The sequence below is a fragment of the Lacerta agilis genome, chromosome 4 (assembly GCF_009819535.1).
Source record: "Lacerta agilis isolate rLacAgi1 chromosome 4, rLacAgi1.pri, whole genome shotgun sequence".
Lineage (NCBI taxonomy): Eukaryota > Metazoa > Chordata > Lepidosauria > Squamata > Lacertidae > Lacerta > Lacerta agilis.
In genome coordinates this window covers 66,209,427-66,234,180 of record NC_046315.1, presented here as the reverse complement: position 1 = coordinate 66,234,180, position 24,754 = coordinate 66,209,427, and the positions used below count along the sequence as shown (strand labels likewise).

The 24,754-nt window shown below is 40.6% G+C and overlaps 1 protein-coding gene across 6 annotated transcripts in view; it reads left to right on the top strand.

Annotated features, from left to right (window-relative positions):
- SHROOM2 (shroom family member 2) overlaps nucleotides 1-24,754 on the top strand; it is a 104,365-nt gene that overhangs the window by 56,814 nt on the left and 22,797 nt on the right. For 3 of the 6 annotated variants that reach the window (XM_033147430.1, XM_033147431.1, XM_033147434.1), the window contains exons 3-6: nucleotides 9,877-9,981; nucleotides 11,842-11,973; nucleotides 14,269-16,927; nucleotides 19,189-19,289. The exons of 1 other annotated variant lie outside the window; for it this stretch is intronic. In XM_033147430.1, the coding sequence (XP_033003321.1) occupies nucleotides 9,877-9,981; nucleotides 11,842-11,973; nucleotides 14,269-16,927; nucleotides 19,189-19,289 (2,997 nt within the window). The remainder of the gene's footprint in view (nucleotides 1-9,876; nucleotides 9,982-11,841; nucleotides 11,974-14,268; nucleotides 16,928-19,188; nucleotides 19,290-24,754) is intronic. 2 more of the 6 variants (XM_033147432.1, XM_033147433.1) reach the window with 1 other exon arrangement.

Genomic DNA, 24,754 nt, shown 5'->3' with positions numbered 1-24,754 from the left:
TGGTGACAGCCAGTGTGTTGCAGTGTCTAGACTAGCATCAAGGTCAAAATCCAGCTTCGCCATGAAGTTCACTAGTTGATTTTGGATCTCACTAGTTCACTAGTTGATTTTTTTACCACACAGGGTAAAACTGGAATAGAGCAGAGAACCATATATCACTTTCCTTTGTTAGGAGGAAAAGCACGGTATACATGTAATAGACAAAAATATTTACAGGTTTGCCACTGATACGATTCCCTTTGTTCCCAGAAGTGATGCCCTAGTAGCTGTGATGGGTGACATAACTTCTGAGCATATTTCCGTCAAACTATGTGGGTTTCCATTTCCCCCTCCCCCTTCTGTTCCTGTGCAATGGGTCAATATTGACCACTTGGTAAGATATCAAGGAGGCTATCAGTATACAACTGTCACATAACCCTCAAACCACTGAGCCTCTTAGCCTTGCCGATCGGAAGATCAGCGGTGTGAATCCCCACGACGGGGTGAGCTCCCATTGTTCTGTCCCAGCTCCTGCCAACCTACCAGTTCAAAAGAACACCAGTGCGAGTAGATAAATAGGTACCGCTGTGGCGGGAAGGTAAAAGTTTCCGTGCACTCTAGCTTCTGTCACAATGTTTCATTGTGCCAGAAGCGGTTTAGTCATGCTGGCCACATGACCCAGAAAGCTGTCTGTGGACAAACACCGGCTCCCTCGCCCTGAAAGCGAGATGAGGGTCGCAGCCCATAGTCACCTTTGACTGGATTTAACCATCCAGGGGTCCTTTACCTTTATCCTTCACATTCATGTGGCCTAAACCTCTGCTTGGGGACTTACTATACGTGAGGTAATCTGAATTAAACTCAGGCAGTACAGTACTGAGGTGATGAGGCATGGGAGGCCTCAAGAGAAGATAGGACACCCACTATGTTCCCCAATGTTATGTTATGGAAATAACATTTTTTAAAAGGAATTTGGTAGAGGGTTGTTTATGTTTTTGTAAGGCATTCAAAGCCAACAGTCACAAACAAAACAGGTGGTTTGGAAGGCTGTTGAACTGAGTGTGTGTGTGTGTGGGGGGGGGTTAAGTAGAAACAATGGATTTTCCAATCCTGGGACTTTGTGCTGGTCAAGTATGTGGAGAATTTCAGCCAGTTCTTGTAAAGAAGGTTTTTCCTGTAAGTCAGTGGCACTACTTGTGCAAAGTGTTTTAAAGAAGGTGTGGCAAGAGCTGAAATAGATAAAATATGTGGTAATAAAGATCTGGACGCCCCCTTCTCCACTTGCTCATAATTTATAGTGAGGAAATTTTGTGATTGGAAGGGAAGGAGAGTACTATCCTCCTGTTTTGAGACTGTTTTCACATTTTTAAGATTCATATTTGTCTTGATTTGTTTTTAAATGGTGTGCCAAAAATCTAGAGAGTTTGGTTGTCTCCACATGTTTTTCTTTCACATTTCCCCATGTTTTATAGTTCAGGGTTAAAATTGTTCCTCCCTGCTTGGTATTCCTCACTTTAAAAATGGCCAAATGATGTGTTCCAGACTTAAAGTAAAAAGCCTTCTTAAATGTCACTTCTTAAAATGCTTTTCAATTTATTACACAAGTTATTTTCTGAAGTCTTGCAAAACCCTACCTCAGAAAGCTCAGTCCTTTGCTTCACATGCCCTCTAGTGGAAATTGTGTTCCCTGACTCAACTGATTTTTAGTACCGCTGACAAATAAATTACATGCTGTACTAGCTAAAAGAAATAAAATTGAGTTCAACTGTATATTAACTGTGGCCCAAAAGCTGTATTGGGTTTCATGGCGGTCTTAAAAAAAAAAGATAGAAAGAAACTAAGGATGATGGTTGGCTGAACAGTGACTCAGACATTTATTCAGTTCTGTTGTTGCTGTGCTCCTAAGTATTGTATCAGGAAAAATACATAAACTAACTGGGAATAATAAGTGGAGAGGGGGTAATTCTCCCCATGTGCATCAGTAGATGGGAGCTAATTCCTGTGCTCCTTGCTTTTTATCCATGCAAATTACATACAGGTCCCGAGTTCTCAGCAGAACTTCTCATTTGTACAAATAATTATAATGTTATTATTTATACGCCCATCTGGCGGGGTTGCCAGAGCCACTTTGGGCAACTTCCAACACGTATAAAAACATTATAAAGCATCAAACATTAAAAAAATTCCCGATACAAGGCTGCCTTCAGATGTCTTCTAAAAGTTGTGTAGTTCTTTATCTCCTTGACATCTGATGGGAGGGAATTACACAGGGAGGGCACCACTGTCGAGAAAGCCCTCTGCCTGGCTCCCTGTAACTTCACTTCTCGCAGTGAGAGAACGATGGGTCGAGGCGAAAAGGGGCTTGATCCAAAGACTATTGAAAAAGTATTTCTTTAGAACTATGCACACAACCTATCTCCATCCAAACAGGCAATCCTACTTCTGCATAAGATAGAGCAAATGGCTTAGAAACCTTACCTCCATTTGATGAATTTTCCACATAGGACATGTTTCTCCCTCCCCAACGACTGGAGTCAATCTAATTCTTGACTCAGCCTTATGTACCATCCCAGTTTAGCCGAGTGTAGGCACTGAACTGAGTTGGCACAGTCCCTGTTAAAGGCGCATGCTCTATAAAAATGAATGTAAGACTCTGCTGCTAGGCCTAATAGAGGAAGAAATATACAGTACATTCACATGCAAAAGGGTATAAAAGTGTCTGCAAACAGGCTTGTATTTTATTTTATTTTTAAGCCTTTGAGCTGTCTAACCTTTAGCGGGCCTTCTAGAGCACATCAGAATTGTTTGTGATCACCCAGAGATGTCACGTTGCAATTATGAACCAAACAACTAAGCTTGCAGCTGTTGCTCAACAATCAGTCCAAGGAATCCAGATTTCCCATCTGGCATTGTAAATTACTTTGTCTAGGTCAGTGGTCCCAGAGTAAAGGAACGAGGCAGGAAAGACTTATATAGTACAGTATTTCTAATATTAGTTTCTCTGGTTTTTCAGAACACATGTGCTCAGTTGAGCCTGAGGCTTCACAGGTATTCATTCCCAGTTTGTGATGAAGAATGGTTTTACGGAAAAACCCGGTTTTCCCAGGCCTGAATCTAGTAGCCAGGGATTGCTCAGCAGAATTGTGTGCATGACTAATCAGAATCATTGCTGCCCCTTATTTTAATACTGTAATAAGGCTTCTTTGTGACTCTAATTATATCCGCTAAGCTCAATTGCAGGCGGCACACAGATTAAGCAAGAAGGGGACAGGCTCAGTTTAGAAGCCTCTGGGGATTTGGTTCTTAAATAACAGGTCAGCCTCTTTCTGATGACATGCAAAATGAGGATTTTGTATTCCGGTAACAATTATTGTTGAAGATGTAAGTTTGTAAAAACCTTTTTTTTTACTGTTCTTATTTCTGAATGTATTTTTGCATAATTGAGCATCAGGTCTATAAACACGTCCCCTCCCCTACAGAGTTAGGTCTTTTGGACTATTCCGTTGACAAGGTAGTCCCAAAGTCAGCGGCGCTGATTAGCACAGATGTTCATGGGAGCTCTGAGTAAATCTTTAGTCAAAAGATTCAATATTTGAAAATGCACGGAGGAAAGTACTTTATAATATGGCTGATATTTTTATCTAGGAAATCTTAGATGGGCTGTCTCAGGTTGTGATAGAGGGTATGTACCTGTGCTTGTGATACAGTCACATGGGAAAGACTGAGAAATAAGGAAGTAAGTATACAGTAAATATTTTCCATGGAACTGTTGTAAATTATTGTCCACGCAGGTGGGGTTGTTGTTGTTGTTATTGTTGTTGTGTATCTAGATGTTCAAAAAGAGGGTAAATATTTTTTTTCTTTTCTTAACTATCTCTTCATTTTTTTGGTATTTGTTTAATGGAAATGTCTAGAATCTAGATACTAGATTCCAGGTTAAGGGGAGGAAACATCAGTCTGATCTCTTGATATAAAATGACTCTGGAAGGAGGTGTTTTGTTTTGTTATAGCAAACCATTCATTGGTGTGTTTTTTTCTTGCTGCTTGAAAAAATGATTTTATCTTCCTGACAAATGAGCTGATGCAACTCTTTGTAGCAAGGGGAATGAGTGTGTTTGACTTGTTTGAAGCCTACTGAGTTCAGAAGAAACTCCCCGCGGTTAGTTTTCTAGGTTCCCTGCTATTCTCTTAAACCAGCGTGGTAGTTGTAATGTTTCAGGTGCTTCCTGTATAAAATAGAACAATGATTACGTTATGAAATCAGAATAGCAATGTCCCTTAAGCAGGTCAGTCTCCCTGCTATCTTGATACAAGATCACTCAGGGAAAGAGGCTGTTTTTATGGTGAACCAGTCACACTGTTCTGAGTCTCATCCACAGAGACTCAGGGGATTAAAGCAAAACAATAAGCTGGGGAACTGGCAGGAGGCTGTTGCTAATTGCTATACTGCCAGTGATTTAAACCAGGAATTAAAGATTTGTTCTTTAAACAGTTTTCCTTTTAAATGTGCATACCTAAAACATTGGTGTGGAACAGCAAACCCTTGTTTAAGGAGCCATTTGATGCCTAGCATATACCGGTATATCATGAGTTTCTAAGACTGATGGGGACTGCCTGCATCAGCATGCAGCTTCTGCACAGAATGGTTCATATGTGCAAATGTTATTAACATTTGATACAATTCCACAAGCATTTTTTTAAAAATGATTATTATTACATTTATATCCCACCTTTCCTCCAAGGAGCTCCAGGTGGTGTATATGTTGTTGTTGTTGTTGTTTAGTTGTTTAGTTGTGTCCGACTCTTTGTGACCCCATGGACCAGAGCATGCCAGGCACTCCTGTCTTCCACTGCCTCTCGCAGTTTGGTCAGACTCATGTTGGTAGCTTCGAGAACACTGTCCAACCATCTCGTCCTCTGTTGTCCTCTTCTCCTTGTGCCCTCCATCTTTCCCAACATCAGGGTCTTTTACAGGGAGTCTTCTTTTCTCATGAGGTGGCCAAAGTATTGGAGCCTCAGCTTCAGGATCTGATGTATATAGTTCCCTCCATTTTATCCTCACAACAACCCTGTGAGGTAGGTTAGACTGAGAGACTGTGACTGGCCCAAGGTCACCCAGTGAGCTTCATGGTCTAGTAGGGACGAGAAAACTGGTCTCCCGGGTCCTAATCTGCTACTTTGTTCAGGTGTTTAGTTCAGGTATGTGAAGTTCACCATAAGGTTTTATGTTGATAGTGCACCCTTTTTATTTAACCACGTGACTTACAAAATTAATTATTACAGGGAGATGCTACAGCTCCATGCTATAGTTCTGTGCAAGTGCTGCCAATGCAGTGCCCTCGAGATCTTGATGGACTACAACTCCCATGAGCCCCAGCCCATCCGGTCAGTCATCAGGAATGATGGGAGTTGTGATCCATCAACAACTGGAGGACACCATATTAGCTAGTCCTGTTTAGCTTCAAAGGGGTGGGGGGTACATAGAAAAAATGATTCTATCCTTAAAGAGATACAAGCCTCATAGGCGGCTGAGACAACCAGTTTCCTCAGAGTACTAACCCAGTCATGTTGCTTCAGCTTCCCTTTTTAGGTAGAAGCTGAAGTTTAGTGAAAAGTATAGGTTATAGCTTCATCTTCCAAGAAAATCTTCAAGAAACAGAATTCAAGAAACACATTCAAATAATTAAACTAACAGTGTTTGGCTTAAATCAGAGGAAGATAAACCTTGCTCTAAGGGCAATGAAACATCTTTCCTGGTGGCTTTCGGTAGAAGGGTAAACTTGATCCCATAAACACAGCTATGAAGCTCCTTTTTTGTATCATAAGAAGGCAAACATGAGGCATCAGTAGGCTGCCCATCTGTCAAGGTGTTTTATTGCCATCTATAGCAGTAAGGCTACAGGTCTGTTACTACTAAAATGCACACACATTTAAGAGACCAATAGCTGCCTGGCAGTGTTTTTGCCCTTGCACTTAATTAAGCAGAGATAGAAAGTAGCTCTGAGCAGTTTCAGATTAAGTATGTAGTGAAACATTTAGTTTCCAATTAATGGTTGCTTGCAGCTGAGATTCATAGAATTAGTGCATGACTTTACCAAGGTGCACCGGTCAAGGAAAATACATAGTTTGAGTTGCTGTCTTAGGAGACAACACACACATGTTAATTCTCCCAGAACCCTGTATACAGTACTTTTGCCACCATAAGTTCATGTGACATGGTACTTTTTCTAGCACTGGAGAAGGGGATGATGGGGAGCAGACATATTGTTAGAGTACACATATCCTGAGTGGCTGTCTTGGTCTCCAGGACTAGATATCAGTTAAGGACCTCAATTTGACTGGAGGCGCATGGAGTTCAAATTTGTTTTCAAGTTAGCAGAGAACTTGACTCCCATGGTGAAAATACACCGGTAATTGATCTAATAGTGTGTGGTTGTATTAAAAGGAGCAGCAAATTTGGAGTAATTAAATTGGTGGCCAAAGTCTTACTGATTGAAGACAGTAGATATAGCTGAATCAGAAAGGAATTTCCTTCCAGAATTTGTTTGGTTTGGTGGTTAAGAGCAAGAACTTTGAGGCAGAAGTCTCAAGCACGGTCCATCTCAGCACAGTCTTGAGTTTACTGGGTGGCTTTGGGCATGCTGCCATTTCCCAAAACGGGCCTTATCTATAATCGGGCAGCAATGATACTGACTTTTTTCCATGGGGTTTTGTTCAAAGGATTATGGAGAGAATGCTCATGAAGTACAGTACCTGGAACAGTTAAGGAAAGTACAGCAGTGTTGTTGTGTGATGAAGCAAATAGTTCTTCACTGTATACCAGCTGAAAGGGACAAGCAGCATGAAATGTTTCTTGAAGGGATAATAACAATTAATGTCATCTCTTACCGGCCTAGACTGTGTTACAATAACTTGATAAAATTGCAGGTAGGTAGCCATGTTGGTCTGCCATAGTCAAAACAAAATAAAAAATAAAAAAATCCTTCTAGTAGCACCTTAGAGACCAACCAAGTTTGTTCTTGGTATGAGCTTTCGTGTGCACGCACACTTCTTCAGATTGCATAAGTGTTGGTGATTGGGAAAATTCCCAGATCAAGAATCCCAAGAATGACCAAGACGCCTTTTAGTCATGCATGGCTCAGTACCCAGTAATTGGTGCTGATGTGTCAATTTTTGCCCCTTGGGAAATCGTTCTACTTTTTACCTAAGACTTCAGAAATTGAAAAAATGCAGACCTGTGCTTCGTAGAACTGGAATCATTTGATAACACATTTCATTCATGTATTATATATGGCTGCAATACCACTGCATTTTCAGTTGATTATTTTGAATGCTCAATTGCATGTTTTCTTGGCAGCAGGGAAGCTCGTAAGACGCACCGTAGAATAATACTTTTGTTGGTATATGCTTGACGGTGATGCGTCCAAACTTGGGACAGTTATTGTGAGGAGCATGCAGGGTAGTAGCTTGAAGATAAAAAGCAACATATTTTGTCAGCATGGAATTACCATACAGGAGGAGTAGCATCATAATGTAATTCTGTCTGAATTAGTGAGGAGTTAGATCAGCAAAGAGACATTTCAGTCTAGAAAGACTTAGAGACTGATTTGTTCTTATCTCCTCATCTTCTAGCTGGCATTTCTTTCTTTTCAAAGTGGTGCTGATTTTGCAGAGGAAGTGGCCAGTAGAGGGAGGAATTTTGCTCTAAATGTGAGCAGCAAGCAATTGCTGTCATCTTATAAAAAGAGGGTGGGAATGCTTTTCTTGAATAAAAGAACGATGAATTGAAAATTCTCGTTCCTTGTCAGCGTGTATTTTCTTTTCTAAATTTATCATCCCATCAGTAAGTTCGTATCTAGTTTGTTTCACAGCATGAAACTGCTGTGTGAGATGAAAATAAATCTGAACAGCAATGTTACCAAATCTCTTGGCATTGGTAAATATCCTAGCAAAAATGTTAAGTGGCAGCTGTCATATGCCAGGCTTAGTCACAACTCTAAGTCCCATTGAAAGCAGTAGCACATATTTTAGATTTTAGCTAGGTCTCATTGCAAAGTGTGAGCTTAAAACAACAACAACAACAACCTTTTAAATACAGTACAAACATACACAGATATACAGTGGGTGATGTCCAACTAATTCATACCAGAGTAAACCCAATTAAATCAATAGATTTAAGTAATACTTTGAATATGACTAAGGTCAGTATCATCCAATACTATATGAGCACAAACATAACATACAAGCATACAGCTATGTATTTCAGGGGAAAGGAGCATAAACATATTGTTCAAAACACTGGCCAATTTCTCAAAAACAGAATATCTGTATGTGTACTCTGTATCCACGGGGCCTCTCTTAAAGGACTCACCCTATATGTGTGTGTGTATACATATATATATAATGCTGACCCTCACCAACTTATGTTTTAAGACATACCTTCATAAATTTTCTTTGTGATCTTGTTTATTTTTCAAGACTGTTTATTGTTTATTTTTAAAAACTGAAACATGTTTTAGGAGGCCAGTGGGTGGGTTCAAAAGTCAACCCACAAAGCAACTGGTTACATTTGTTGTCCAATTCTATTATGGTAGTATGTCATTAAATTTGCAAATATTGCTGGTGGGTTGGTGGGATTGTGTATGTGTGTGTTTGTTGAGGGAACAAGAATATATAATACCTGTATGTAATTCCTGTTTATTTTGTTTCACTCCGTTTATTTGCATAATACACTTCGGGTCATTATGCAGATAATGCTTATAACTATACAAATGCATGTGTAGATGCCACAGTCAAGGCACTCTCTTTAAGTGTAGCCAGGAACTGAGCTTCTAGCTTTATGTGTCAGAGACCTCTGCTATGTTTCAGCTTATATAATACTGGGGCGGTGGGGGGGGGGAAATAGATTTCACTGAAAGTGTTAATAAAGATAACCTCATGCAGTAAAAATTTGAAGACTTGCTATGAAGTGTGTTTTCCTCAGTGTAAAAAATATGCCGAAATATTTTCTTTCATTGTCTTCTCCCCTCAAATCTTAACTTTAGTTTTCCTTCTCTCAGACGACTTCATAGGTGTATCATATCTATTTAGGGTTAGGAACACGAAGAAAGGCTGTTAATTACTATTGCCGTTAGTAACAGAGTTGCTTTCTGGGTTCAGGTGTTCTCATTCTGTCACTTATAGTTAATACAGCATAATTGTAGGAAATACTAACCACTCTAGTCGCCTGCAAAGTATTTCACTCTAGCAGTATAATTTTTGTTAATATCTTGCTCTTTCTCTTTTCAGACTTCTTTCTGTTTGCACCAAGGGATTTGGGATTAATTTCTGTGTTGGATAGCCTATTTATAGTGGTCTAAAATGCAAGGAGGAATCAATGATTGAAGGGGTCTTTTCAATTTAAAAAGCAACAACACTGCAATTCGGCTCCTCTCAGTAACTAGCATGTTGGCATGATACAGTAATCTAAACCAATCCTCTCCCATATAGCAGCCTATAACAGCGTACTAACAAAACTGAAAGCATTCACATAGCATTTCAGAAACATGCAGTATGGGGTTTTTTACATTTTTTTTTAAAATAATAATCCAAAATTCATCCACAGAAAGAAGAAAAACTCCAAATCTCTCTTCTCTGTTTTGCTTTGTTTCTATCCCCATAGTTTTCAAGTGGGTTTAGGCAAATTCCTCGTTTTAGTGGGCTTTGTGCAACTCTAGTGTTCCTCTGCAGACTGGTATGACCATGTTCTCTGTCTTTGCTTGCTCACAATCACGGAATGAGAGCAAGGACTGTCAGTCAGCTTGCTTTTTTTTTTCTAATGTGGGGTGAGACTCACTATGGAAAAGTCTGAGAGCCTCTGGTCTACTGTGTTCCTCCTCTGCTTCCCTGATGGCTCAGGAAGATGAATTTGGTGGTGGATATTGTAACACAGAAAATGCCGTCTGAAAGTGATGTTCATGTGGCCAGGAGCTATCTTACGAAGATCTTGAGAAGCTCCATGAGGTATGGTGTTGGTTTCACAAAGACAGCATTCCCTATCCCTTCTCCTAATAGAAAAACCCTTCTCAGTAATCCAGGAATCCATTCTGAAATTCTTCCTTCCCTCTTCCATTTCTCCATGATAAGCATCTGGCCATGTAGTCGGTCTGTAGTCTCATGTTTCATTCACATTATGTACAAACCATTCTGGTTCCACGCATATATATCAAGCAAACAACAAACAAATAAACAATTTGTGGTTAAACTGCCATCCTATCAATTAACACTTATCAGAAAGTAAGTTCCATTGAATTTCAAAGGTGCTTCTAAATAGACATGCATGGGATTCCACTGTGAGGCTACTGTTTTTAAACTAGACAATTGCATGATTCATCAGCTAACTGTGGAGACAGCCACAACAATTATCATTGAATTTGTGGGATTAGATTTGCATGTGCAGAACACCATGATAGCATTAAGTTGGCAGCATTGTGTGGGAAGTTTGATTTATGAAGGACTTGGACATTTTTTAAAAAAAATAGAAATGGCATTGCCCTTACAGAATAGCATGTCCACACAGGCTATTCAACCTCATGCAACTGCTACAGTGTTGGTTCTCACACATGCCAAGCTGTGTGAAACCCTGAAGCAATTAGCCTTCAAGCCATTTAGCTAAAATGGACAACTATTGCTTCAGCATATTAGATTCTGATGCTGGCTTCTTTATGGACATGGGTTGAGAGACAACCACAATGTGAAAACGGGCCCCGTGGTCCTTTGTGACAGATTTCACAACAGAACTGTCAAGTGACCAGAGCAGGTAGCTGGTCTTGAACCTCCCTTCCTGCCTGTCCTCCTTCTACATGCCCAACAAAGCTTTGCAACCAAGTGCCTAAAACTGCTGGAACACTTGGCTCCCAAGTTTTTAGGAGGCCATTGGGCAAGATGCCATTGAGGAACTCCCTGCCGCTGTCACCACTAGCCATTTGCTTGGCTTCTCCCTGTGAGCCCACTCTCTACTTCGGCTCACAAGGAGAGGACAGGGGCTCCTTCTCTAGACTATTGTCACTTTTTGCATGCTTGAAAAGGGGTGTAGTAAGCAGGCAACAGCAGTAAGCAGGAGCAAGGTGGGATGGTTGGCTTCAGGCCCCTGCTGGTGTATCGACCTCCTAAGATGCTTGTCAGTGATGCTGAGCCCTGAATTAGATGCTGCACTGTTTCAAGCAGGCAGATGCAGAACAGTTTGATAACTTTCTCCATTTACCGGATGAGAAGATGGCAAGAGGGTATGGCAAGGTTGACAGGGAGGCCTAAGGCTCACTTCTCGAACCAACGTTTGATAGCCCAGGAAGCTTTTTTGCCAGTTGACTGGCAAAACTGGGCTTGCAGCACTACTGAGAAATGTGGGGAGCACCCTCTGGTTTGTTTGTTTTTTACATTATGTTTTCCCTCTTAATGAGCAGGTATTTGAATCTGGATCAAAGTTCCTCGCCATTGTCATTGAACCACACCTACTCTGGTTTTAAAAATGAGTGTTGCTCAAACACAAAGTTCCTCATTTCTGTACTTCCATGCAATTATACAAGACTTAATTGTTATAGACGGTATGCGTCTATATTATAAGGGATTTCATAGGTAATCAGTAGGTGCTTTTATCTGCCTCGTAGAGGTGGAACATTCCAGGCTTTGACTCACTGTCTGTATTTCAAGTGCTTTAAAAAAAAGGGGGGGGAGCACCTGGATTCTTTTCAAAGGTGATTTCCTAGAGCAGCAGACACTGCTCTGTAACCTGAGCCTACTTACCGCATTTGTTAATTAGGTCTGAGGTTGATTGCTTAAAAAATATATGCAGTAAATGCCTATGTTTTTCCTTTCTGTTTCCAGAAAGAATGATCTAGCCTGCAGGCCCCACTCCTGGCATGCGACCAAATTCACGGAGAGTCAGCCTGAAACAGCCACGTCACGGCTCTCCTCAACCAATCCCTGTGCTTCCTGGCACTCTCGGTATCATGCAAGGTGAGTTCCTGTTTAAAATTAACATGCATCCAGCTCCAACGGTAAGAAAATAATTGCTTGCCTCGGTTTGTTCCTTATCTTAAAATGGCCAGCAACGCACGGTTTTATTTTAAATTGGTCTTTGTGCACGAAGTGAGTTGTGTAACGAGGGAACTTAGATATGACAAGGGCCTGATGGTCATTAGTCTGCAGGGTATTTTCCATTATGCAGCTATGTAAATAGAGTGAACTACAGGTTCTTCCAGCAGGTTTTTTTTTTTTTCCTTTTCTCTTTGCCTTTCTTCAGGCGTCAATTTTCAGGTGTGTAAAAGCCCCTTAGAAGTACTAAAATGCAATGGAATGAGTAAGAAACCAAATCTCCTATTCCAGGAGTAGCCAACTCCAAAGAGACTGCGATCTACTCACAGAGTTAAAAACTGGCAGTGATCTATCCCCTTTTTTAGGGTTCAGGTCAAAGTTGTTGAGCTTTTTTAGGAAGGAGGAAGGCCCATTTTCAGGGAGGAAGTAAAATGTCGGGCTTTTTTTTAGGGGAGCCACAGTTGTTCAGCTTCTTTGGGGGGAGCCAGTGATCTACCGCAGGCACCCGGTGATCTACCGATAGATCACAATCTACCTGTTGGACATGCCTGTCCTATTCCAAAGCAAGCATTTAAGAGGAAAACACTCTCTTTCTGTGTATGCCTAAAGAATTGTCATGCAATTGCTTTCTCTAATTACACCTCTGCTTGCTATGTAGCAATGAATAAGAATTGGGTAGGGCACATCGTCGCCTGTTCGGTTACTGAAAGTTTCTCAGTAATGAGTTGTGTGAGAACTATTTTGGGGGGGGGGGAACAAAAAACATCTTAGTTCAGGTGGTAAAATGTCTCTCTGTAATCCAGGTATACCATGATCAGCTTACAAGCAATCACAAAGCGTTCCTTTGGCCACAGACCTTGCATTCCATTTGCTTCTTTGTTTTGGTGGCATGTAAAACATGTCTCAGAATATGCAGACTTTTAATTTACCAAAAAATAAAATAAAAAAAGGAAAAGTATACTTGCCATTCATGGCTCTAAAGTGGTACTTGATTCAGTTTTATTGGAGTACTAAGTAATGTAATCTTAAATGTTTCGTGCTATGTTTATTTTAAAAAGAAGAGCATTAAGTGGCCTTTAGACATTTGCTACCATTTACTGCTTGTGTTATTATTATTAAAGTTTGAATTTGTAATAATAATAATAATAATAATAATAATAATAATAATAATAATAATTTATTATTTGTACCCCAGCCACTCTGGGCGGCTTCCATCAAATATTAAAATACATTTAAAATATCACAAATTAAAAACTTCCCTAAACAGGGCTGCCTTCAGGTATTTTCTGAATGTCAGGTAGTTGTTTATTCCCTTGACCTCTGATGGGAGGGCATTCTTGACTACTGATAGGAGGGCGTTTTAAAATAAAGCTGCTTTCTTAGCCCCTATGGTTCTATAGACCTTGTTGTCCAGCATGCTGGACGGCTTCAGAAACAGTTTACTATGTGCCTAATCACAAATTTTATTTTATTTTTTAAAATGCTTGTGTTATGTATTCTTCAAATGCTCTCATTGACATGTATTACAAAGTAGAATGAAAACCTGTCATGGACTTTATATTCACAGATGCGTCCTGGCTGCATGGGAACTTCTACTTGTTTTGACTTTCCTTAGGGACAACCTGGGAGTAGGGAGATAAATGTGGAGAGATCACTAAGCCCATGCCAAGGCTTACCTGTTAGGGCCTGGGGCAATGGAGACTCCACTGGGCATTCTATGCAGATCATACTATTATATTTTTTACATACACACACACACATACACACACCCCTTCATCAAAAGGTCACAGGACAGTTTACACCTCAGTGGCAAAAACACCAAAATGCAAACACACAACATAATATTTCCCAACTCTAACATTCTGTGATTCTATACAACAAGCACATAAGCAGTAAATAATAAGCAGCAGTGTCAAAATACTCACCATGGAATAAATTCCACAATTCAATCCTTGTGAAAAACAAGTCTAATAACTTATTTTTCTGCTTGTCTCATATACAGCTATAAGACAGAATACATATTTAACAGAAGATGTATTATTAAAAATAGGGGTGGGGGAAAGGGCAGCAGCATATGTAAAGTACAGAAACAGGGTACTTTGATTTTATAATATCTGCATTTTTGTAATATTATCTAGTATGGCTGTTTCTACCAACAGAAAGTATGGGTTTTGTTACTGCTATATTGACAAGAGCCCTTTTCATATTTTGCTACAGCTCCTCTTCCCATGATCTGTCGAGCTCATGGGACCAGTCAAATCTCCATCGCACCTCAGACCAGTTCAGTTCTGCTGGAAGCATGGACAGCTGGGATCCCACACCCCAGGTGTATCAATATGGACAGATGTCTTCTGCAAAGTCCAACAGTAGTATTGACCACCTGGGGAATCCCAGCAAAAGGGATTCTGCCTACGGCTCTTTCTCTACTAGCTCTAGCACGCCTGACCACACATTGACCAGTGCAGATGCTGCCTCAGTTGAGAATGCCGGGTACAAGGTGGGTCACTGGGAAACCCCTAAATCAGGAAATAGCAAGGCTGCCTCATTTCTAAGTGATAATGGAGGATTAGATGATAAAACTACCTGCTTTGCACCTCAAGCGCCACAGTATGAAAACAACAGGAGCCCCCGGCTGGAAGATCATTCTGATTCAAAGTATTCTGGGTCCGGAAGATCAAATTTTGGGCCTGTGTGGTATGTCCCAGAGAAGAAAAATTCGCCCTCCCCTCCTCCACCACCACCACCTCTTCGTAGTGATAGCTTTGCTGCCACCAAAAGTCACGAGAGAGCCCATGCTGCTCCTTATTCAGAGGGTATTCAGAGCACCCAGCACTTTGAAGTCCAGCACAGGCTGCAAGCCAAGAGTGACTGGAGTGCCGAAACTGTAGAGCATCAAAAGAGAGATGCCAGAGCAGTCGACAAGGTCTCTGAAGGTAGGCAGAGCAGCAAACCAAGCTACAGATCCGATTTCAGTCTGGATTGTGGTTTGTCTTCTGCTGGGGACAGGGTCAACAACAACATCATAGGAAATTTCAGCAGGCTGCAATCATCTCTGTCCAGCACAGACGTTCGATTTGCACAGTCCACTTATGGCCACCATCACCAGCGCCAGTACAGTGATGAAAGCACTTTCTTTCGCAACGCAAAAATCTCTGCGTCACCTAAAGAGCAGCGGCACCTCTCCACTTATGCTGGCATTCAAGAAAGGCCCACTGACAAACGTAGCTGTCATCCAAACCACACCAGGATACTTGATAGTACTGCTTCTTCTGCCACTTCTTCTGATGTGAGTGCTGAGGAGAAAATGGACAACACAGGGCTAAGCCGCTATTACTGTGTGACAGTGAAACAGCCTGTTCAGGGAAACTCGAGACCACTACTCAAAGATGAGTGTCGGAATACTGGCATAGGGAATCACGCTTCCTCTGGACCACAGGAGAGTCCTGCTATGACTACAATGATCCAAAGTCCCAAATACTGTCTACCTCAGCAGCCTGTTGAGCCTTCTCTAAATGTATGTGAAAAGAGCAGTCATTACATAGTGAATAAAGGAGAGGATGTTAGAACCATTTTAATGGAAGAATCTAGAAAGGTAAGTTTCCCTGAAAAGCCAGTGCAAGCCCAGAACTTTGAGGAGAACCACGATAGTTACTGTGAGCGGGAATATGGGCGGGAATGTGTCTTAGTGCCCACCAGTAAAGCTCCCCCAAAAGATTTCAAGTGGAGTCAAGAAGAGAGCTACAAAATTTCTCCCCAGAAGACCCCAATGTTGCACTCTTTAGCTCAGGAAGGGAAAAGCCAGGCTGATCCTGCTGCAGAAGCTGAGATTACTAAGCAGCCTGCATTCGATGCTAACCTGGGCAAAAATACACGAAGGAGTGATCGTTTTGCTACCACACTGAGAAACGAGATCCAGATGAAAAGAGCAAAGTTGCAGAAAAGCAAAAGCACAGCTGTCCTAGTGGGGTCAAGTGAGACTGAAGAGTATGCTGAGAACTGGAAACCCGATTCAGCAGAAAAGATAAACTCCTCATCAGAAAGTTCTTTTACTAATGTATACAAAGACAATCTGAAAGAGGCCCAGGCCAGGGTCTTGAAGGCCACCTCTTTCCAGCGAAGGGACCTGGAGCCCAGTTCTGTGGATTATCTTCCAGACCGGAAGACAATTAATTATAACTCTTCTCCACTGGCTCTTGTCTCTGAAGACGAGGCAGGCTTCCTTGGGGCTAGACAGCCTTCTAAACAGACTTCACCTGGTAGTAACGTTCACCACGTTCCTCGCATTGGAGCTAGGAAGAGGTTCACAATAGAACAAAAATTGAAATCTTATTCTGAGCCCGAGAAGATAAATGAAGTAGGGGTGTCGGATGATGACTACCAGCCACGCCGTCGTCCAACTACTTCTGAGGAAGCTTTGGGTTCTTTTGCAGATAGGTGGAAGTTCTTTGAAGAAACGAGCAAGCCTGCCTACCAAAAATCTTCACAAAGACATGCACCTTATGGTCGGCCAGCAGTACAGACTCCTAAAGATCCTCATACCAATTCTTACGAAGGCGAGATTGAGGGACCATGGTATGAAAGGAGGATGAGGTCGGCTTCTTTTGGAGTTGAGAATATGGTTGGTGCATGCAGTAGACCCAAAGAAAGTGTCCATTACAGTGGCCGCAAAGCAAAATCTGGACAATCTCCTAGGTTGGAAACTTTCGCAGAATACCAGGCATCTTGGAAGGAGCAGAGGAAACCTATAGAAACTCGGAACTCGGGAAGATACCATTCAGCTGACAACATCCTTGATGCTGGCCATGAGCAGCTTGAGAAATCTCCATATACACATGAACGGTCCAGGTCATCCCCTTCCACAGATTTCTACAAACAGGTAAGGGGCACTTTTATTCCTACCCTTAAATGTTTTGCCTTGGAGAGAACAAAATGTTTAAAACCAAGAGATTAACAGGACCAACTGACCGTAATCTAGGAGGTTCATGATTGCTTTTCATTTTCATTTAATTTTACAGCCTGCTGTATGCTTACAAACATACCGAAGGGTCTGCAAGTATCAGCTTGGCTTACCAGCCAAACAGGAATTGTATTGGTAGGCGTTATCTACTTTTTCACAGAATTCCTCACCAAAGGTTTCTGATTAATATCAGTCTTGGAATAAGAGGACAGATCATCTTCCTAGTCTATAATTGGTCAAAAAACAGGAACCAAAGGGTAGGGATAAACGGACAGTACTTCCAATAGGGGAAAGTGAGCAGCAGGATCCTTCAAGGACCTGTATTTTGACTGGTACTATTTAATTCATTAATAAATGATCTGGAGTCAAGGGTGAGCATTGCGGTAGCCAGGATGACTCCAAATTATTCAGGATGGTAAAGTGCCAGGCAAATTAAATAGGCCCAAAAGAATTTCTCTAAGCTTTGCTTTTGGGCAACAAAATGGCACATGAAGCTCAATGTTAAGTATGTAACCATAGGCAAATTGGAACAGACATGACCTTACTTTGCAGACAGTGAACTGGCAGGCCTAATTTAACCTCTTAATGGTGTATAACTGAATGAAAACAATTGTAGTAGCAGTGAAAATTCCATAGTAGAGACAATTTAGGTCCATTATCATGACGAGTTGATGAGAATCTATGCATGGCCATTTTTGGAATATGGTGTATAGTTCTGGGCATTCTGTCTTAGAAAGGGTATTGCAGAACTGAAAAAGCTGCGGATAAGGGCAACTGTAACAATCAAGGAGTCAGTGCACCTTTCCTGAAAGCAAGAGCTAAAGAGTTTGTCAATTTTTAGTCCAGGAAAACTATGACTGATTGGGATTAATGACAGAGGTATATAAGATTATGCATAATGTGATAACTTTTTCTCCTCCAGTAATACAAAAAATTGGGGTTGCACAATTAAATTATTAAACAGCGGGTTCTGAACAAGCAAGGCAGCATCAGCAATACTGGGCTGTATGGGCCAGTGGTCTGACTAACTATATACAGTACCAGATTTTATGTTCCTTTGGTGGCAGATGACAGTATATGTAACCCTAGAACATGGGCAGGTGAACGAGCAGCTGATATTGCATAGCTGATATTTTTAGGACCAGTAATAGTGTTGCCAGGATGGATATTGTAAGGGAGTATACCTTTAAGGGCACCTCCCATGTCTACTTTAGTTGGTTAGGCCCAAGCAGGAAGCAGGGCTAGAAGCAAAATGAGAAATTAGCTAAAGGACAAAAAGCCTGTTGTACATAATCCTTTAATAAAGCTATTTCCCTATTCGGCTCCTCAGACCTGCTCATCAGTTAGAGACAGCTTGATATCTGGGTTGGTTTCAGGGTCTACTCCTTGTTTGTGAGTATTAATATATGGTCTGCTCTTGCTGATTAGTAGCTGGTTTAGATTGGCTGAGAATGCTGTCTGTGGACAAGGACATACCACTCTGGGCCTTTAAGAGGGAAGTATCTGGAATGGACTGTACGTCATCAATGAGGATAATGGGAATGTGTTTAGCTGGGAACTAGGTGACAGATAGTGGTGTCACTTTTTATTCTTGATCTGTCTTGGAGCAGATGTAGTTGTAGCATAGGATGTAGCTGTGGACAGTAGACCTTTGATATGTTCTGTAAGTGCACAGATATGTGTATCTGGCATTGGCTTTCTGGTACAAGGTGTCTTGTACACCCATCTTTTGCAAGTTTAGTTATTTAGCATTTTTAAGATAATTAAGTTCTAAAAGCTTCATGTCTTAACTACTTTTAAAAGAGATGTCTCTCATACATACACACACACACACACACACTCTTTCCTGTGTGCATGTGCCAAAACACACCCATGTGTGCACGCACACAGTTCTTGAGAGTCCTAAAATGCTTGCAAGTAACAAGTTTTTGCCAAAGCGAAAAAAAGTTGTTCCTTTCTAGACCAGTCAGATGAATTGGTAACTTGAGTACAAGAATTGTAAAGCCAACTGAGAGGTTGCATGAAATATACTATTGTGCTTTAAGCCAAATCAGCATAAGAGTGGATACATTATGGACTCTAAACAAACCCACAAATGAAGGGGTGTGTAATAATATATTTTTCTGCCGACTGAAACTTGATGATTTGGTGCTTTACTATGTTATGAAACCTTTTTTCAGGAAGCATCAGCTGAAGCAAGGAGACAAGCAGAAAATAAAAGGGAAGATGAACATCTTACGTGCTCTCCAGCAAGATCTGATGAAAGGAGCTGCAATTTAAGGTAAGCAGTTTTATGTGTTTCTGTGTGCAGGGCGTATTGGCATATACTGCAGAATATGGTTAGCTTAATTTTATCCAGCAGGAGTTGAAACTATTAAAATAGTCTTTTTGCTTTTGCTTTTAATATTCTTCATCTGTTCTATGTGATATGCCTTTATTTCTCAAGGAAAAAGAAAATCACTATTAAATATGCAACTTCTGTTAAGAGTGTAGTAATACTACAGAGGTGATTCTCAGATATTTCTTGCATATATGTTAGAACTGTTTACATCCATATAAGACTTCAGGCTGCATTCCTAATCCCATTTACCTGGCAATAAATCCTATTGAATTCAACAGGACTGATTTCTGGATAGACGTGGGTAGGATTGCTTGTAGGTGCCTTTGAGCCTCTCACATATGAGGGAGTGTTAACTCTGTTATCATACGTTTTGTTTGTTTATATCTCACCTTTTTCCATCATGGAATCCTTGGTAGTATGTTGGTGGTTTCCAGACATTGACCAGACTCAGACCTACTCAGATTCAGCAAAATGATAACCTCATGCCTCCAGACCATGCCTTGGGGGAGAGAGGGAAACCTGTAGAATGTACTTTACTGTATAGCCAATGTAGGATTGGCACTGAAGTGTATTTCTGGGGAATGCATTAAGTGCTTTCAGCGAAAGTGCTTTTGAGAATGGAACAATGGATAGTTCATTCATAAAAGGAGGTGCCTGATTGTTTTTGTTTTCTTTACTGGGTCAGGTTATTCATTTTGGCTTAAAACATTGCCATAGGCAGCCTTGTGTCACTTGATCCCTTCGCATACAAAGAGCTTTGACTATGTCCTGTTTATGGACAGGACAAAATTGCTTAGTAGGCTTGGAGGGGTGTGTGTGTGTGTGTGTGTGTGCGCGTGTGCATGCATTTTAGCTAATTGTTGCTATCTGAGAAGACTAAAAGTAGGTTATTCCAGGGAGACGAGTTTGAGAACTATTGTCACAGCCCTTGAAAAGTGGACCCATTTTTGTCATTTTTAGCGCACATAAGTGCACTGAAGTGTTTTGCTGCTCTTCACTATGGCATTATGGCAACCACAGCATGTTGGAGCAAAATAGGAAGCATAGGCAGATTTTGTATTGGAAGTGTGCTTCAGAGTATGGTTGCATACTTGGATATGTGGGAAGAATGAAAAACTGAAAGAAACCAAAATTGACGTACTCGCCCATCCCTAGCTCAGGGTCTGTTTGACCTAGTTGTATCCACTGCATGGGAGAAGCAGCAGCAAACTGAGGAAACTGTGACCAGACACAAAAAAAACATGGGATATACAGTGGTACCTCGGGTTACATACACTTCAGGTTACAGACTCCGCTAACCCAGAAATAATGCTTCAGGTTAAGAATTTTGCTTCAGGATAAGAACAGAAATCGTGCTCTGGCGGCGCAGTGGCAGCGGGAAGCCCCATTAACTAAAGTGGTGCTTCAGGTTAAGAACAGTTTCAGGTTAAGAACGGACCTCCGGAATGAATTAAGTACTTAACTAGAGGTACCACTGTAATGGAAGTCAAGGTATTTTTCAGGGACCTTTTATATATGCATACATGTGCACTGAAAGCATCTTAAAAATCCTGAAATGGTTTGCATGTTTAAAACTCTGATACGGTACTTTATTATAAGTTTTGTTTTTTAATAAACCCATTCCTTTGGCTGTACAGTACTCTGTTTTAAATTCTGAACTTTAAATTGTTATAACCCATCCTGGCAGCTGCTGCTGAAGGATGGGTAATAAATGTAATAATAATACCCATTGTTCAAATACATATGGGACATTGCTGTTCTTAGTTGTTTAGTGTAGGACTCCTTTTACTGCTTCCCCACCCATTTCAGTGAGCCTAAAAGGGAGACACCAAATCTTCTAAAATCAAGTTTTCTTTCAACATTTGGCATGTAACTGTTTAGTGACCACCTAGTTGAAAAAAATATGTAGTTTGTTCACAGTATTTTTTTAGAAGTGGGGCTTACATATACAAGACTGAAGTCAACCTACTTTAATATAATGAATTTTCTATACATACTAAAGTCAATTCAAAATGTGCATTATTTTTTTAAGAAACAAAGCTAATTTCTTTCTGTATTTGGCCCATGTTTGAAGGAGATTTTTTTAGAAAAGTGGTATTGACATGGTAGATTGGAACTTGTCCATTGTAATCTGGGAGTGTGCATGGGAAACAAAAAGCTCTCGGTCTCTGAAATATTAACAGACTTCGAAGGAACATGGACATTTTATGTTTACATTTACCTTTTTATCAGTAAGCTACAAATAGTTAATTTATATGACATAAGAGTCCTGGAACCAGCGGTGTTATTTGTTTCGTTATAGTTACACTGTGATTAATTCAAAGTATGGAAATCTCTCTGGCTTCTGAGGAAAAAAAATATCCAGTTTGTTGTGCTGCCCTGCCATGCTGCCAGAGGCAGGTTGCAGCAGCAAGGTGGCAAGTTTGTGCATATATGTGGTGGTGAAGTTCTGGGAGAGAAAGATTATCAATTGGGTTCAGGCTAGTCAAAGAAGTCACTCAAAGGGTGTACATTTATAACATGTTTCTGGTTCATGCTATCATAACCCTCCCCATACAAAGAAGCAGAGGTGACCTGAGTGGTGGTCATGCCTGTGGCCAAGGTCATATGACCCAGTTTGCAAGAGCAAGAACTATGATCTGCTTTATTTACAAGTTTTTAAGTTGAATAAAAATAAAACTTAATGCACCTTCATTAATAACAAGGTTTCATTTATCTTATATGAATTAAAAGTTGTTTGCAAGTCTGTATTCTTAAACTTCAAAATTGCACTACCAAACTGAGATATGGAATATTTCAGTCCTGAATTTTTTTAAAAAATAACCCACCCCTCCATTTGTCATGTAGCCAGTAAATAATGCAGGGTAACTTATCTTACCCAATGTGTGAATAGTTAGAAGAAATTTATCAAGCTGTACAATAGAAATTTTATGAAGGGCACACAAGGTGGCTACTTCTTAACCTGCTTTTTTTCTTTTACCATTTCTGACTATCCTCATGAGTTAAGAATGATATATATAAGTAAATAATTTTCTTTCATAAAACATAAAATTACATTGTGTGGTGTATGTACCGGTACATACAATTTGTGACTAAGGTTGCAACCTACAAACCTAGGCTTCAATGAAGTGACTTCCTAGACCACGTTGGGATGCTTTCCAGAGAAGAGTATTTGTTGCCCTCATGTTCTCTTCTCAGCATCCCATTGGCAACTGGTTGGCTACTGTAGGAAAGAGCATGCTGGACCGCATAGGCCTTTGGTGTGATCCACCAGGGCTCTTCTTACGAGGAACAAGCTTGTGCATCATTTCTGTCCCTGTTCACACACCATGCTTTCATCAGACAGATATCTGGTGGCACTGAACTGCTTGCACATCCCTTTCTTTCTGGTGAATGGCTAAGAATGGTTTGTAGCCCCTAAAGTTATTGCAAACCACCCTTTTTGTTTTGTTTTTAAAGATACATAGAATGCTTATTTGTGCCACAAATATGAGCAAACCCCCTAGTTCCTGTAAACCTACTGAAGGTCTTAAATTTTGACAGCAGGGACACTTTACTGAGATTGTGCACAGATATCCCCCTCACCCTGAGATGTGAAGGTAACATGATAGAGCCATTGTTTCTAGCATTACACGTGCTCATTTTTTCATTTTTCATTTTTTGTGCCTCTCTCATCTTTGGTCAAACTGGTTGTGTCTGTGTGCAAGATAGCTTCCATTGGTGGTTGTTTTTTTTTTAACCAAACCCAAAAAGTGTGAAGGTGTAATTTGCAGTGCAGTGTGTGAGATTTTGAAGGCAATTAATAAAAGATACCTTCCTTGTATCTGTCACAATTAGGCAACAATTAAGCAAGCACAATAATATGTTTTCTGCAGGTTCCACACCTATTGTTTATGACACTAGAATACTTAATAATAATAATAAAAACAATGAAACTCACAACAGTGCATTTGCAAAATTCTTTTTTGAGGGGTTAAAAAAGAACACAAAGCTTTGAAGTCTACAACCTTTTCTGCCGAAGGTCAATAATTTCTGGTGATGTAACGTATAAAACAAGCTGAGCCTTCTGTCACTGAGGTTAAAGTTGACAGTGCTTGTATGAACTTGTCAGTCACATGAGAAGGCAAAAACAAGCCAGCTGTTGTGAGGCATGGCTTTGAAAACCATCTGTATGTCAGCAAGTGAAACAGAGGCTGGCGCAGATTCCATTCACTGTGCCTCGCTGGGATGTATTTGCAAGGATGCAGCCTTCCTGAATCCATCTGAATAGCAGCAAAATGTTTATAGATTCTGGTAAGTTAACAAATCTTAGTTCTCCGGTAGCACTTAGGTCTATAAAGTACTGTATTGACTCTTAATTAGTAAATTCAAAGCTTATTTTCGTTGCTGTCGCTGCAGCACTCAGTATTCCTTTTGTTCTTCTAGAATGCAATCCTGACCACAGAGTTATGTGTGGGTAAATCCCACTAAAATCACTGGAACTTCTTTTCACATAATCGTAGGCAGGATTGCAGCCCTTGCCTTTACGTGCAAGATGTGTTTGCCCATCCCTGCCTGCAGAAAGTACTATAAAAGATTACAGTGGGTGAGGCACTGCCTGATATAGTACTTTTGTTTTTAATGTATCTTCTAGTTCCCGATTATTATTATTATTACTATTTAAAGGAACACTGTGACAGAGGAACTCTTTCATTGCAGCAAGAGGCATTGGGCTCTGTGTGCAGTTTGTGGCTGCTTTTGTTTTCACAGTTAGCATAATGCAGTCTGGAATTAGAAGGCAGTGCTTTTCAAAAAACGTTTGTTTTCTGGTGTGAGCCTCGGTAGCCTGTCCGTCCCTCATTTATGTGGCTTCAAGCCTGTCTTTAGCTGCTGCTGCTGCTGCTGCTGCATGATGTGAGATCTCCATACTTACAGCTTTTTGAGCAGAATTGTCACTGCGTGGTGCAGGCTCAGATGGAGATTGCTATTTATTTTTACTGAAGCATCTGGAGAGATGAGGCTTAGTATACGGAAACATTGGCCAGGGTTTCTGAAAGCAATTGGTGAGTAAAAAAACAAAACCCTAGTTGGAATGAAAAACTGATATTGAAAGGTGTGCCTGCTTTGTTAACTAATGAAAATAGGTCAGGGGGTGGGGGAGAACTGGATGGATTTATTTTTGTTTCCTGTTCTTTAGTCCTGTGCAGAATCAGCTATAAGTAAAACACATAATTTATTTTTTCTCTTATACTGTGTTATTTACTAGTGTTTAGCTGTTGGTGTAGTGTTGGTATTTTTTTAACGTTTAATACCAGTATGCCTTGCTTTGGGACTTCAAAAGAGGGGGTTAATCTCTCCCTCGCACGCACACACAAAACAATCTTTTTTTTAAGGACTAAGTGCAAGGAATGCAAATGATTTTTGTA